Below are 16,660 nucleotides of genomic sequence, written 5' to 3'. Positions count from 1 at the left end.
CAAAAAGCCCCACTACCAACAGGTGTGAAACACGGCTGTGGGATGTTATTACTTTTTGGTTCATTTTGTGTTTCCCTTTATGCAATTTCCAGATTATATTCTCCAGAGGTTATTTACATACATTCAGCATTCCTTTCCTAGAGTCTTGAAGCCAAGCCAAGGACAAACGGTTTGTGCCCCCAGGACAGTTTAACCGTCAGGAGCAAGTCTGTACTGGTCCAGATTGTAAAACAACTTTATAATACAACCATTTCCTGAAGTCATTTTCTAGATAATCCTTCTTTCTAAGCTCATTGCCCACCAAGGTTTAAACTGTTTTCTCTATAATGAATTATAATTCTAACATCATTTGTCACATATTCACATAAAATGTCACATAAAAGTAGCAATTTTCAGGCACAACCTTGTTTCAACGTATAGACAAAGATCTGTGTTTACACTCTGGCATGCTGTTACATTAATGTAGCTTCACACAACCACAGATGCACAGCAGGCATTCAGTGTGGACTTTGTTTCAGAAATGACTGAAGAATAAGAAATTGATGGGACCAAGAAACAATATAAGACATTTATATAAAAAGTATTTCTGTAATATTGTGTGAATTGATGCGTGCACTGCAGCACCACGCTGATTTCATATTTGTGCACTTGTAGCATTCAGTGTTGAGTTTTTTCTCCCACACTGCCATGTGTGTCTTTTAAACGATGTTTGATTTCATTTAAAATGTCAGATTGTTTTTTCTTTTTAGTTTTAGGTCAACTTACGGCATAAGTCTATATACGAGCTTCTTTTCTGTTGTTTGCTTCACTGATGGTTCATGACCCGGTAAACATGTTTAACATGGTATTAAACAAGGGTCCTACTTAGATATTTAATTCTGGCCTATGATAAGGTAATAAAGCCACATATGAACAGTGGTCATGTTTATTTTTCAAAAATCTCTAAACATCATTTACTGTATTTACACATCCTTTTTTCTTTTTTAGGAACGAACAAATTTGAGTAATTTGAATTGACTCTGAATAGCAGCACAAATCCAGAGTGAAGAAGGAGGCCAAACAGATTTTTCAGGCATATTTAAGTAATAAGACTTTAATTATAATCATTTTTATGTAGCAGGATACAAACATTCTTGAGCAAATCAATCTGTATTATATTCAATAGACTTGCACACATTGCAGATTTAAACAGAATAAGTCTCATCAGCCATTACACAATAATATGAGGTAATATGAAGCTTTATGATCTGTTATCTCAGTAATAGCAATCTGTATCAGGATGCAGTAAACCACATTGATCCACTCACCCCGGATTTTTAGCGTTAATTCACAAAATGTTTATGTGTCACAATAATTTGCATTTCAGTTTGAATAGAGGTAAACTGACATGTATGATAAATACGTAGTGAATACAAAGTTGGGAAAGGCAAGCTTTTGGCTGTTTACAAATCACTCCATAATTTCCTCCATATACAGATAATACACATACAGTACTGAGTGATATAATCCTACATTACACTGACTACATTATGTCCACACTGTCACACCAAAAGAAAACGTAAGCCACAGATCTCGCACACATATGAACAAAATGACTCCAAACTCCTTTGAAAAAACTTCATCATCATTCATTTTTCCAAGATTTTCACTGTAGTAAAAACAGCCATGTGCCATGATATACAAGACAGAGAAAGCACCTTAGCTGTGCTGGAACTTTAATATCTTTCATATGAGTTTGGTAAAGTCACCAGCCAACCATCCACATACATGCATTTACACCTAACATCCCTCAAGAAGAAGGCTTTGAGCTGAGTTGTCCTTTCCACTTCCACAAAGATAGTCCTTGATGCACTGTCAGGAATCATCCTGCTGTCCTCTGCATCACGTTTGATATAAAACAGCTGGACCACAATGACTGAAATAGCCGAGCACACACAGTTGGATGTGCAAACACAGTTCTCTTTAAACCTGACGATGAACTGTATTTCTCCATAGCAGCCATTCTTGAGTTTTATGACACAGTCTCTTGTCTCTTCATGGTTTACAGAGTAAACAGTATTTCTGTTGATGAAGCTGTCAAAGGCTTCCACTGATCTGAATGAAACAGGTCGATTTAAGAGCTCTTCTATTGCTAGTTTTATGGATCCTGTGATATCCAGATGCCGTGAATTTCCAAGCAGATCGTAACAATCAGTGGTTTCATTTACTGGTGAAATTCTGGCTAACGGAGAATTTCCGTTAGAAACAAGGGAGCGAAGGTGACTCGGCAGGCGCTGCCAACGGAGAAACTTGTCTTGAATTTTTTGAGGATTGTAGTTTATGTTGCTAAGCAGTGCCCTTAAATTTGCACTGTTCCTCTCAAAACTGAATGCTGATGTTGCCCAGAGAGGCCCCCAGTTACGCACACAGTCAGCTAAGTGGATCAACTGATGGCAGTTGAATGAAACGTTTTCTTCACCATAGAGTTCTTCCATGTTTCTAACAAAGAGTACCAAGTTCTCATGGGCCAGCTGAAGGTCATTTTGGGAGACTGATTCTTGTAGCAGAATGTGAATGCTGATCGACAAACAAAAAAAATGCTGGAGAAATGAAGGCTGAAGGATGCCTGGTAGGACACTAACAGCATAAAATAAAAGGAAAGCTCGCCAGTCAGATGCTTTCCAAGAGTCCCGACCCTTCAGTGACTGTAGAGATCTGCTCATTTCTGATGGAGGCTTTAAGAGATAAGAGTCCATCTGTGAAATCTGTTGACCTACATACCAGTCTTTCTTGGAGTTCTCTGAGTTCAGCCACAATCCAATAAGTTGCTTAGTCACACCAACTAAAACTGAGTGCATATATTCTGGTACAAATCCAAACACAATGTCAAACAAAGGAAGTCTGGAAAGTAAGGACATTCCTTTTACACCATACTCTGAGGTGTTTTCAACAAACATATTTTTTGATCTTGATGCTTGTTTAGTTTCATCATATCGGTATGACCTCATAGAGCCAGAGCCTTTTGGTACCACTGTGCCAGGGTGTAAACACCAGTCACAACCATATTCTCCATTGAATTGTTTGCAATTCCGGAGAAGTGGCCTCGCCACAGCGTCAGAGGAGCAAACCAAGCAGAAGACTTTTGATGAATGAAGAGTGCCTCTGCTGTCTCTCCACTGAAATGGATTTTGGGCTAAATCACAACATTCATCCACAAATGGTTTCAGAAATGTGTTCATATGAGGTTTTCCTTGGCCAAACCAAAATCCAGCAACTATCATATTTTCCTGTCTTTGTGTGTAAGGAAGTTCATTAATAACAAACTGAAGGGGCCAAATTGAGTATCTGGTGGTGCTAAAAATTGGTACTTCATCAAAATTCCATGTCAGTGTGAGATCATCTGCAGCTAGTTTACCCTCTCTGAGGAGATTCTGGTACATCATCCCATCCATCACATCTTTGATGTTATCATGCTCATCTTTAACTGTTTTAGGTAACAACTCAGTGCTGTGGTTCTCAAGGATACCTTTCAGAAGGTCTTTCAGGGATGAGTACAGAAAGAAGTTTCCATTTTGAATGCTGCTTGCTTTGTTGAACACAGAGGCACAGTGAGAACAACAAGAATCAGGATCGTTTCCCATGAAGTTTTTACACTCTTGACAGTAAAACATTGTAAATGTGGTTGGACTTTGTCCTTGTGTCACTGTTGCCCAGGAGCAAATTGGTTCATTACTCTGAAAAGACAAACAAACATGTGTTTTATATACACAAATAATATTGGGATAACAACATGACTTGAGGAGAAACATCAATATTCCTTCTTACTGTGTCACTGCCTCTGTCAACTGCTGAAGCAGACTCCAACTGAAATGGATAAATGTTGTGGTCCTGCATCTAAACCAAGGCCAAAACATCAGCCAGGCCTACCTATACTCTTAATATTTCATATTCACGTGATGAAGGTGCATTTCAGATATTTATATTAAACTAATTTGAAGCAGTTTGAATTTGTTAGCTTCATTATTTATTGCTCCTCTTATTGCAGCATTATGGAGACAAAATGTTTGTCTTCAGATAAAATCATTGTAAATCACTGGATCTTCAACCAGTTTAAAAGTATCTTTTCTGACTTCCTTTCTTACCCTGTCTTTGCCATCTGTTGTGTCAGACGCTGAAGAAGATTCCAAATGTTGAGGAAAAATGTTTGGCTCCTGCGTGAAAACAAATACCAAATAATTATCCAGACAAGGCACAGGCCTTCATGTTGTTTACTCACAGTTTGTGAAAAACAGTTGAGCTGTGTTGGAGAATTCTGCAGAGGACTTAGGTAAACAGCTAACCTGGTTCACTTTGCTCATATTGACACCTGTTTTACTCTAAAGATATGAGTCCTTGAATCCATCAAAATGTATTTTTGATTAGTGCTGTCAACATTAATCTCTTTAAAATGACATTAACGCCATAATGTCATTTTAACAATATGGCACAAGCTTGTTATTGTTTAGTGGCGTCCAGCTCACCCATGGGGAGATCCACGGTAACCAGCTAACGTAGATTTGCTGCGTTAATGCGGCTATGGTGTCAGGACGTCAAGTCTGACATCCTGTCAAGTTCAGGGTTCATTTTAAGATTATAATCATGACCTATAGGGCCCTGCACGGTGTAGCTCCAACTTACATCAGTGATCTCCTTCTGCCTTATCGCCCCAGCAGGTCCCTGAGGTCTTGTGACCAGCGCTTGCTGGTTTTCCAGCATACAAGGTTAAAAACAAACAATGACAGACCGTTTGTGTCAATGGCTCCCAGACTCTGGAACTCGCTCCCTTTGAGTTCGAGATCTGTGGACTCAGTCATTTCATTTAAAAAGCAGTTAAAAATGTATCTGTTTAAACTTGCTTTTGGTTGCTTTTGTTTGTTTGAGGTTGTATGTCCATTTCTGCTTGTGTGAAGCACTTTGTGATTTTATCTTGAAAGGTACTATTTAAATAAAATTTTACTTACTTACTTTACTTAAGGAGATTAACGCTGACAACATTAATTTTTCTATAATAACATGATGACATTAATAACAAAAATGATCAAAGATTAATCACTCAATAATGAACCATGTTCAGGCACAATGAGATCATACCATTTCTGGACTGTCCTCTTGCTCTGCGCTTGTTTCCATCATGTCAGCAGAATCATCATGTGTTCTATTCAAGTCCTGCAGTGGTGAGGGATAAATTTAAGATGTATTTCGTATAATAAAAGAAGTGTGATCAGTTTTGTTATATTGATACCTGCCAGTGTGAAATGCATTACATGCACAGTAAATGCTACATTAAATACATTATCTTGTACTCGAGTATTGTGAGGTTATTTTTCTGAATGTCACAGCGCTCACACACAACCTCCACTCTGATGCATTGCATACACTATTAATCTACTGATCTTCACCGCCATTTTTTTTTTTTTATAAAAAAAACCCTCAGTATATTTAAACTTTTATGGCTTTATGTTCCAGGATTTTTTTGTAACATTTAATAAAACATTACCTGTAAGTATTCTCTGAGTCTCCTTTTAAACTTTACTCTTGGTCCAATTTTTGGAATCAAAGTATTGATTCTGCCTGACTCGAGACTTAGGAAAGCTTCTTTGTCAATACCCTCCTCTGCAACAAAACGAAGTATTCCAATTGAAATTAGACAAACAAATATCAATATGGCATTACAGTACAGCAGTAATTTATGAAGGACCAAACCAAACTATAATAAAATACCTTCAAATCTGTGAATCAGCTCACTGAGATGCCATTCAGTTAATTTTTCCTGGACAAAATGACATGTCTCCATCTACAGAATCAAAACAAACACATCACACATTAATGAAACAATAGACCTGCTGATATAGAATAAAAAATAGCTGCCTTACCTGTAAGTAATCTTTGAGTCTCTTTCTAAACTTTACTCTTGGTCCAATTTTAGGAAACAGTAAATTAATTCGGATTGAATCTCCAAGGTTTAGAAACGTCTCCTTGTCAATGCCTTCATCTGAAATAATGCCAACAACAAAATAAAATATTCAAAAGTCAGATGAAGCTAACACTGCAAAACATTAATATTCATCAACTTTGAATATGAAAGACTTTTTTTATTGTAAGTCATAAATCACAGGAATATCCAGACCGACTTCTGAATCAGTAAATTTCGATGCTGTTCTAGTGCCATTACAGATACAACAATTTCCATTAAAGAATAATAATAAACTCATACCTTTAAATCTCTGCATGAACTCACTGAATCCCCATTCAGTTAGTTTGTCCTGGACAAATCCAGATGTCTCCATGGAATTTGCTGTGGGGACAATCAGCAATAACTGATTTATTCACATTTAAAGTATTATTCACTAAATAAGATCATTTACTTTCCTTTGTGGTTCTGAAGTGTCAGAGGTTTACGTTTCTATTTATCTCAATAACCCTTTTCATGTGACAACAGGAGGTAAATGTTTTTGTCTTTTAGCTGAATTGAACTCCTGCAACTTTTGCGACTTCATGTCACTCTGTAGAGTTCATCTAAATATCTAAAGTTTCCAGTTTAGTGAAATGTGTTTACACTGATACAAAGTTTCAGTTTTAATTTTCATTTGATTTCTTCTGTCATAGTGGAATAATATGATTTTTACAGAGCCAAAGTTTTTTAAGGGGCAAAAAATGTGAAATTAGCAGGAAACTGTTGTTGCAAACATACTGACATTTTCACAAAAACATATTCTAAAAGATCTCATTAGATCTTATTAATTTCAGCGTTGATAGTTTACATACACATAATGTGCTACAGGCACCGTTTCAAAACGTTTTAGTCTCCAGATGTCATTTACATAAAACGTATTTGTGATATCTTGTTTAATCTCTCCACTCACCTTTGCTGTCATCAACATGTTGACAAAAGCATGCATTTTTGTCATTGGCACTAAAACTATAGAGACTAAAGACCTGAGACTTTACCATCAGCATACTTTTTTCTTCATACAAGGAAGCAAAAGCAACTGAACTACTCTAACCTTCATTTCTTACTTAATAGTCAACAGGAATAAAAAAAAAAACAATAGGAAGGACATTGTCAAGACTGACAGGCAGGAGTAGTGTTGGCCGTATGACACTGATGCTCCCACACAAGCTTCAAACTCAAAGTTACATTTTCCTTGAACCACTATTTCAAAGGTTGCTTCGGTGTGGAAAATCACATGTCCCATGTACATGATCACTCCCCACCCTAGTTACTGAAACATGCGCTACCATCCCAACACATCCTGTTTCCCCTAGGACACCTTCATCTACCTGCTACATTACATAAGTTTACAGAATCAACTGACCAATCACAAGCCACCCCTTCTGAGCCTCTATCTCTCCAACGCCAGATCTCTCGTGCAAAAAACGGATGACCTGGAATTACAACTAGTGGGAAATCGCTATGTTCGTGACTGCTGTGCCTTGATCATCACTGAAACCTGGCTTCACCCGGGAATACCCGATGCTAGCGTGCAGCTAGCAGGCCGCACTCTGCTCCGCTGGGACAGGACAAAGGACTCCGGTAAGAGCAGGGTGGGAGGGCTCTGTATTTACGTGCATGAAAGCTGGTGCAACAACGGGACAATTATAAACAGTCACTGCTGCCCGAACCTCGAGTACATGTCGGTAAGATGCCGGCCTTTCTTTCTACCGAGAGAGCTAACAGTAGTGATCATCACGGCTGTGTACATTCCACCCGATGCCAATGTAATCACGGCACTCTCTATCCTGCTGAACACCATTAACAAATAGCAGCGGGCCCACCCGGACGGTGTTCACATTATCGCAGGTGATTTTAATAAGGCCAATATAAAGACTGTACTCCCAAGGTTCTATCAGCATGTCAAATGTCCCACCAGAGGACACTATTTATTACATATTACTTATGTCTTGTATATTGTATATTTTATATATATATGTTTTTCCCTTTGTTAATACTGTCCATATGTACATAGCGCTGCAGAATTGTACCCCCCCAGCATGTTTACACTGAGCAGGAGAAGCTCTGTATCTCATTGTACAACTGTATAGTGACAATAAAGGCATTCTATTCTATTCTATTCTATAGAATCAACTGACCAATCAATCCATCGTTATAAAATTGTATTTATATCATTCACACAATGAATGATATAAATACTTTGATACAATCAGCAAATGGAAATTGAGATTTCATGTGCTGTCTCCTATTTCATTACTAGATGTCACTGAACAAAGCTTTGAATGAATGAACCAATTTTCAACAGGACTGATGAAGTGGTTCAATAGAGGTTCATTGTTTTATTTGCACATCACTAGGCAGGAGTTGGACCCAAACGCAGCATTTGGAAGATGGAGTGGTAAACTAAAAAGTGACCTTATTAACTTGAACTAAGTGCAAAATAATTCAGATAAAAACAAAACAAACAAACAAACAAACAAGGAGATCTGAATCTTCGAGGAAAACAGACTACACAAGACTAAGGGAAAGAAAAGCGTCTGGACTTCGCTTGTTCACCTCTCATCCGAGAAGCTTCTTCAGGTCTAAGGTTAAATAGTGGAGAGTCTCAGAGACTCCCAGATTTAAGCCCTATGGGAGAGTTCAAATAGTGAACAGAGGCAGTGGCTTACAACACCAACTATCTGCCATCTATAATCCAGTTTTGAGATCCCTTCCCAGACACCTCAACACCCACACACATCATAGGGCCTTCTGACCTCAGGAAATCACATGATAGGGTGGGGCTAGGTTTCACAATGCCTGTGTCCCAATTCAGGGTCTGCATGCTTGAAGTACGCGCACTACGTATGGTGCGTACTATAAGTATGAGAAGTGTGGAGGTTTGTGAAATGGGACGGTATACGCTTCGTCGCGCTGTTCAAGTTGCCTAGCAACCATGATACTAACCGCGAGACACGTTACATACAGCTTTGTTCGACAGAAATGAAGGAGAAAAATGTTTTGTTAATCATTCATTTTTGTCATGACATCACTTTGATTAGTTGAGTGTCTGAGGCTGAGACCACAGGACTGTAAAACATGATTGTTGGGCTTCATTTCTGTACTGAACAGTCATTTCAAGATTAGTTAGTAAATAACAATTAGTTAATGTTGTTCATGAGACTAAAGTCATCTCACTGTGGTAATGTAAATATAATATGGCCAATATTATAGTATTGTCAGATTATTATGATATTTATATATCTATATATATATATATATATATATAAAAAAAAACACCCAGCACGCCCCTGCGGGCGGTTTATCCTTCAAGCTCGGGTCCTCTACCAGAGGCCTGGGAGCTTGAGGGTCCTGCGCAGTATCTTAGCTGTTCCCAGGACTGCGCTCTTCTGGACAGAGATCTCCGATGTTGTTCCCGGGATCTGCTGGAGCCACTCGCCTATCTTGGGAGTCACCGCACCTAGTGCTCCGATTACCACGGGGACCACCGTTACCTTCACCCTCCACATCCTCTCGAGCTCTTCTCTGAGCCCTTGGTATTTCTCCAGCTTCTCGTGTTCCTTCTTCCTGATATTGCTGTCATTCGGAACCGCTACATCGATCACTACGGCCGTCTTCTTCTGTTTGTCTACCACCACTATGTCTGGTTGGTTAGCCACCACCATTTTGTCCGTCTGTATCTGGAAGTCCCACAGGATCTTAGCTCGGTCATTCTCCACCACCCTTGGGGGCATCTCCCATTTTGACCTCGGGACTTCCAGGTTATACTCCGCACAGATGTTCCTGTACACTATGCCGGCCACTTGGTTATGGCGTTCCATGTATGCCTTGCCTGCTAGCATCTTGCACCCTGCTGTTATGTGCTGGATTGTCTCTGGGGCATCTTTACACAGCCTGCACCTGGGGTCTTGCCTGGTGTGATAGACCCCAGCCTCTATGGATCTTGTGCTCAGAGCTTGTTCTTGTGCTGCCATGATTAGTGCCTCTGTGCTGTCTTTCAGTCCAGCTTTGTCCAGCCACTGGTAGGATTTCTGGATATCAGCCACCTCCTCTATCTGCCGGTGGTACATACCGTGCAGGGGCCTGTCCTTCCATGATGGTTCCTCGCCTCCCTCCTCTTTCTTGGGTTTCTGCTGCCTGAGGTATTCACTGAGCACTCGGTCAGTTGGGGCCATCTTCCCAATGTATTCTTGGATGTTCGTTGTCTCATCCTGGACTGTGGTGCTGACACTCACCAGTCCCCGGCCCCCTTCCTTCCGCTTAGCGTACAGCCTCAGGGTGCTGGACTTGGGGTGAAACCCTCCATGCATGGTAAGGAGCTTTCTTGTCTTTATGTCAGTGGCTTCTATCTCCTCCTTTGGCCAGCCTATTACCCCAGCAGGGTACCTGATCACGGGCAGGGCGTACGTGTTGATGGCCCGGATCTTGTTCTTACCATTCAGCTGACTCCTCAGGACTTGCCTGACCCTCTGCAGGTACTTGGTGGTTGCAGCTTTTCTTGCGGCCTCTTCATGGTTCCCATTCGCCTGCGGGATCCCCAAGTACTTGTAACTGTCCTCTATGTCTGCAATGTTGCCTTCTGGTAGTTCAATCCCCTCAGTTCTGACTACCTTCCCTCTCTTTGTTACCATCCGACTACACTTCTCCAGTCCGAACGACATTCCAATGTCATTGCTGTATAGCCTGGTAGTGTGGATCAGTGAATCGATGTCTCGTTCACTCTTGGCATACAGCTTGATGTCATCCATGTACAGGAGGTGGCTGACAACTGCTCCGTTCCGTAGTCGGTATCCGTAGCCAGTCTTGTTAATGATCTCACTGAGGGGGTTCAGGCCTATGCAGAACAGCAGTGGGGACAGAGCATCTCCTTGGTAGATCCCGCACTTGATGGTGACTTGTGCTATGGGCTTGGAGTTGGCCTCTAGTGTTGTACGCCACATCCCCATTGAGTTCCTGATGAAGGCTCTTAGGGTCCCATTGATCTTGTACAATTCTAGGCATTCCAGTATCCAGCTGTGGGGCATTGAGTCATAGGCCTTCTTGTAATCAATCCAGGAAGTGCACAGGTTGGTCAGTCTGGTCTTGCAGTCTCGGCTGACTGTTCTGTCTACCAGTAGCTGGTGTTTTGCGCCTCTGGTATTCTTGCCAATTCCTTTCTGTGTCCCGCTCATGTATTGACCCATGTGCCTGTTCATCTTAGCCGATATGATGCCTGACAGGAGCTTCCATGTAGTACTGAGGCAGGTTATTGGTCGGTAGTTGGAGGGGACCGGTCCCTTCTTTGGGTCCTTGGGGATCAGGACCGTCCGGCCTTCGGTTAGCCATTCCGGGTGTCTCTCGTTAACTAGCAGCTGGTTCATTTGTGCTGCCAGACGCTCGTGGAGTGCAGTTAGCTTCTTCAGCCAGTAGGCGTGAACCATGTCGGGCCCTGGTGCTGTCCAACTCTTCATACTGGAGACCCTTTCTTGGATATCTGCCACTGTGATGGTTACTGGACCCTGTTCAGGGAGGTCGCTGTGGTCTGCCCTCAGATCCTCTAGCCACTGAGCATTGCCGTTATGGGTTGCATCCTTCTCCCATATGCTCTTCCAGTATTGCTCCGTCTCCAGCCTTGGTGGTGCTGTTCTCTTATTGTTCCCTTGCCACTGAGAGTACACCTTTGCTGGTTCTGTGGAGAACAGCTGGTTTATTCTCCTGCCTTCTATCTCTCTGGTGTACCTCCTCAAGCGGCTGGCCAAGGCTGTGAGTCTTTGCTTGGCAGTTTCCAAGGCCTCAGGTATGGACAGCTTGCTGTATTTCTTAGGCACCTTATTCGTCGCACCTTTCTGCAACTCCGTTAGTTGGCTAACCTCTCTCCGTGCTACTTTGATCTTGCCCTCTAGCCTCCTTCTCCATGGAGGGTACTGCCCCTTGTGGCTGTTCAACTTGTAGCCAAGCATCTCACTGATCACTGCTGCCGTATTGTAGATCAGCTTGTTAGTGTCGGTAATCGTGGTTGTAGGTATTGCCCGTAGTGCTGCATTAACATCATCTAGCAGACCTTCTGAGGGTACTTCACGTAATCTTGGTAACCGGCTACGGGGGATCCAGGTTTCAAGCTTGGCCATGATCCTATTTTTCAGGTCAGTTCCTCTCGCACTCAACGATCCTTCTCCTATCGCACTTGGGGCTATGTACCCAATCTCGGGTGGGGGTGATGATATCTCCCCCCTGACCTGGCGTCCTGACTCCTCCTTGCCGTAGCATTTGTGTTGTACCTCGTCAATCTCTAGCTGTGAGAGCAGTCCCTTCTTTCGAATGTTGGAACACTGAGCTACTAGTTGTTTCGCCGTCATTGTGGATGTTGGGTATCGAAGAATCCATAGGTCCCTCATCCTATTCATGTAGCCCCTTCCGCCGGGGTTACTTGCGTAGTAGCATTCCAACAACGCCCTGTTTTCGTCCCTTGCCCACCGATGCCTTCTTGTTCCAGTAGCCCACTTTTCGTCAGGGTGCCCTGGTTCCTCAACACCTGACGCGGACCTTGTTGATCCGGGCGACGTCCGAGCCGGCATGCCTTCATATTTATCTGTCTCGCTCATGTCTGCGGTAGGCTTGCTTAGCATACGGGGTCTAGCCTTAGGACCCTTACTGGATACAGACGCCCCAGGCAGGAATCGAACTTGCGATCCTCTGTTCCAAAGGCGTGTAGTCTAACCACTACGCTATCCAGCTGCTATATATATATATATATATATATATATATATATATATATATAATGTATATTGTAATAACATGATATTATGTTGTTCAAATGTGAAAAGTATATTGTGAGAACAATGAAGTTTTCACATCACATGTGATATAGCTCTATTTTTCTTTTGCCTGGGTGGGAGCTCTACGCTTTCCTAATGTATCGCTTTGAAACCAGACTGAAATGTCTCTGAGATATCGTTAATTTCCAGTAGAGCCTGGAACTGAAGGAAGACATTTTTTGCAGGATTTTGGACAGGAAGGAGAGTTTAGAGATTGGTTTAAAATTTGAGAACACTGTTGCATTGAGATTTGTTTTTTGTTTTTTTGTTTTGGGTTTTTTTTTTTTGAGAAATGGGTTCACTATGGTATGGTTAAGATCAGCTGGGATGGTTTTAATAATGGTTAAAACTTTAGGTCCAATTGTGTCAAAGACACTATTATCTTTGACATTATTAAAAGAGAGAGGGGATAATAGTGTCACAGGACATTCACAGACACATTTACACCTAACATCCTTCTAGAAAAAGACTGAGTTGATTTGCCCTTTCCACTTCCACAAAAACAGTCTATAAAGCAATGTCATCTTGTTGTTATTAATACATTGTTTGTAATATATAGCACCTTTTCACCAAAGCAATCGTCAGATAAGATATTCATTTTTGACAATCTAAGACTTTTTTCAGTATTATGAATATTTTCTCATAAATTTTAAAGTCTAAGGAGCTTAGAAAGAAAAGCGTCTGGACTTCTTTAAGTTGCTTGAAGACATTTCACCTCTCATCCGAGAAGCTTCTTCAGAGTCCCAGATTTAAGACCAATGGGAGTGTCCCCCATGGGTGTAAAGGGAATCAAAACTGGATTATAGATGGCAGACAGTTGTAGACCGTGTCGTAAGCCACTGCGTCTGTTTACCCTCTGCTTTACCCTCTGTTTACCCTCTTTGAACAGAGGCGGTGGCTTACAACACCAACTATCTGCCATCTACAGGGAGTGCAGAATTATTAAGCAAATGAGTATTTTGTCCACATCATCCTCTTCATGCATGTTGTCTTACTCCAAGCTGTATAGGCTCGAAAGTCTACTACCAATTAAGCATATTAGGTGATGTGCATCTCTGTAATGAGAAGGGGTGTGGTCTAATGACATCAACAGCCTATATCAGGTGTGCATAACTATTAGGCAACTTCCTTTCCTTTGGCAAAATGGGTCAAAAGAAGGACTTGACAGGCTCAGAAAAGTCAAAAATAGTGAGATATCTTGCAGAGGGATGCAGCAGTCTCAAAATTGCAAAGCTTCTGAAGCGTGATCATCGAACAATCAAGCGTTTCATTCAAAAAAGTCAACAGGGTCGCAAGAAGCGTGTGGAAAAACCAAGGCGCAAAATAACTGCCCATGAACTGAGAAAAGTCAAGCGTGCAGCTGCCAAGATGCCACTTGCCACCAGTTTGGCCATATTTCAGAGCTGCAACATCACTGGAGTGCCCAAAAGCACAAGGTGTGCAATACTCAGAGACATGGCCAAGGTAAGAAAGGCTGAAAGACGACCACCACTGAACAAGACACACAAGCTGAAACGTCAAGACTGGGCCAAGAAATATCTCAAGACTGATTTTTCTAAGGTTTTATGGACTGATGAAATGAGAGTGAGTCTTGATGGGCCAGATGGATGGGCCCGTGGCTGGATTGGTAAAGGGCAGAGAGCTCCAGTCCGACTCAGACGCCAGCAAGGTGGAGGTGGAGTGCTGGTTTGGGCTGGTATCATCAAAGATGAGCTTGTGGGGCCTTTTCGGGTTGAGGATGGAGTCAAGCTCAACTCCCAGTCCTACTGCCAGTTTCTGGAAGACACCTTCTTCAAGCAGTGGTACAGGAAGAAGTCTGCATCCTTCAAGAAAAACATGATTTTCATGCAGGACAATGCTCCATGACACGCGTCCAAGTACTCCACAGCGTGGCTGGCAAGAAAGGGTATAAAAGAAGAAAAACTAATGACATGGCCTCCTCGTTCACCTGATCTGAACCCCATTGAGAACCTGTGGTCCATCATCAAATGTGAGATTTACAAGGAGGGAAAACAGTACACCTCTCTGAACAGTGTCTGGGAGGCTGTGGTTGCTGCTGCACGCAATGTTGATGGTGAACAGATCAAAACACTGACAGAATCCATGGATGGCAGGCTTTTGAGTGTCCTTGCAAAGAAAGGTGGCTATATTGGTCGCTGATTTGTTTTTGTTTTGTTTTTGAATGTCAGAAATGTATATTTGTGAATGTGGAGATGTTATATTGGTTTCACTGGTAAAAATAAATAATTGAAATGGGTATATATTTATTTTTTGTTAAATTGCCTAATAATTATGCACAGTAATAGTCACCTGCACACACAGATATCCCCCTAAAATAGCTAAAACTAAAAACAAACTAAAAACTACTTCCAAAAACATTCAGCTTTGATATTAATGAGTTTTTTGGGTTCATTGAGAACATGGTTGTTGTTCAATAATAAAATTATTCCTCAAAAATACAACTTGCCTAATAATTCTGCACTCCCTGTATAATCCAGTTTTGAGATCCCTCCCCAGACACCTCAACACCCACACACATCATAGGGCCTTCTGACCTCAGGAAATCACATGGTAGGGTGGGGCTTGGTTTCACAATGAGCTCACCCCAAACCTTGGCTGATTGTGACCAACACCTGTTTTCACACCTTGGCTCATGTGATTAGGTAGAGGATCAATAGGGGGTCCATGTCCATCTTAGGGGACACTCCAATAGGGTTTAAATCTGGGACTCTCCACCATTTGACCCAGGAACTGAAGAAGCTTCTCGGATGAGAGGTGAAACGTCTTCAAGCAATTTAAAGAAGTCCAGATGCTTTTCTTTCCAAACTTCTTAGACAAGCCTGACCTGGATGACTGAGAACATTCACAGACATACTACAAGAGACAAAATGTCACCAAAATAAGACAGGAAATGTCTGAGATTTACCTGGACTAAAATACATGCGCTTCACACACACAGAAGGCAAACCACAGAGACACGATAGGCTTAGCAAAAGAGACACTAAGGACAAAACACATAAACAAGACTAGGAAACAAAAGAGAACCAACAAAATTAAACAAGACACCGGAGACTATAAATATAGATAACAAACCTCAGAACCCCTATGAAATACTGAACTCTGGGCAAAATAATGCAAAGTATCAAGTGAAATTATTCCTGAGATTGAAGAAAAAGAACCATGAGTCCATAACAACAACAAAAAATGCTGGGACTAAGACCCAGGACAATGACAAATATAATAGACTGATTCAGTATCTACTTACATGTGGTCTCTTCTACTGAACTGAAGTCTGTTTCTTCTGTGTATTTTGCACTTTGTATGAATAGTCCCCTCCCACCACTGACACAGATCACATGGTGACATATTTTGTGTTACGCAACAGAACAGCAGATCTTAAACACTGTGTCATTACTCAGATAAATCTGTTGATTCATGTTGATTAGAAGAAATAGAAAAAAAATCATTCTAGCAACTTGAGTTTAGATGTGTGGAGTTAGATATGTTACTGAAGGTGTTGAAAGTAATGCAGATACCAGAGAGTGAAGCCAAGTTGCAGACCCTGAAGTTTTTTTTTTTTTTTTTTTTTTTTTAATAAACTGGTTTCTTATTTGCATAGGCAGAAAGTTGCTGTTGATATCCAGGAGCAGGTAGAGGTGATTTGCACACTAGCTTGAATACCAGAGGCGGAGCCAGACATTTGAAACACCCGGGGCTTAGCCCTGAAGGGTAGTATGCATGTGGGATTTCTTTCTTTCTTTTTTTTTTTTGGGGGGGGGGGGGGAGAAATGACTGAAAGATTAATTGGCTCTGTTTTGAATTTTGTTCAAAAAAAGAATGACTTCATATAGGGAAAATATATATCACATATGCAGGACACCTTAAACTAGTTTT

General features: G+C 41.3%; 1 protein-coding gene across 1 annotated transcript; it reads right to left on the bottom strand.

Moving 5' to 3' along the window:
* Positions 1 to 1,064: 1,064 nt before the first annotated feature.
* On the bottom strand, positions 1,065 to 16,105 carry LOC113018025 (uncharacterized). Its single transcript, XM_026161100.2, has 10 exons — positions 16,032 to 16,105; positions 6,233 to 6,313; positions 5,892 to 6,010; positions 5,740 to 5,812; positions 5,516 to 5,631; positions 5,110 to 5,184; positions 4,122 to 4,190; positions 3,805 to 3,873; positions 2,209 to 3,713; positions 1,065 to 2,175 (listed from the first exon to the last, which is right to left on the bottom strand). The coding sequence occupies exons 2-10, from the start codon at positions 6,303 to 6,305 to the stop codon at positions 1,716 to 1,718; spliced, it is 2,559 nt and encodes an 852-aa protein (XP_026016885.2). The 5' UTR covers positions 6,306 to 6,313; positions 16,032 to 16,105; the 3' UTR covers positions 1,065 to 1,715.
* Positions 16,106 to 16,660: the final 555 nt, after the last annotated feature.

Source organism: Astatotilapia calliptera, chromosome 4 (assembly GCF_964374335.1).
Source record: "Astatotilapia calliptera chromosome 4, fAstCal68.1, whole genome shotgun sequence".
In the NCBI taxonomy this organism is placed as follows: Eukaryota; Metazoa; Chordata; class Actinopteri; order Cichliformes; family Cichlidae; genus Astatotilapia; species Astatotilapia calliptera.
Note: the sequence above shows the minus strand (reverse complement) of the source record. Positions and strands in the feature narration are given on the sequence as shown.

What these genes read in the sequence shown, in the direction of transcription:
- LOC113018025 (XM_026161100.2), bottom strand. Translation starts at nt 6,305, where the DNA reads ATGGAGACATCTGGATTTGTCCAGGACAAACTAACTGAATGGGGATTC. An exon ending in GCTGATTCACAGATTTGAAG is followed by an intron (nt 5,632 to 5,739) that starts GTATTTTATTAT and finishes GTTTTGTTGCAG; the next exon opens with AGGAGGGTATTGACAAAGAA. An exon ending in CCGTTAGCCAGAATTTCACC is followed by an intron (nt 2,176 to 2,208) that starts AGTAAATGAAAC and finishes TTACGATCTGCT; the next exon opens with TGGAAATTCACGGCATCTGG.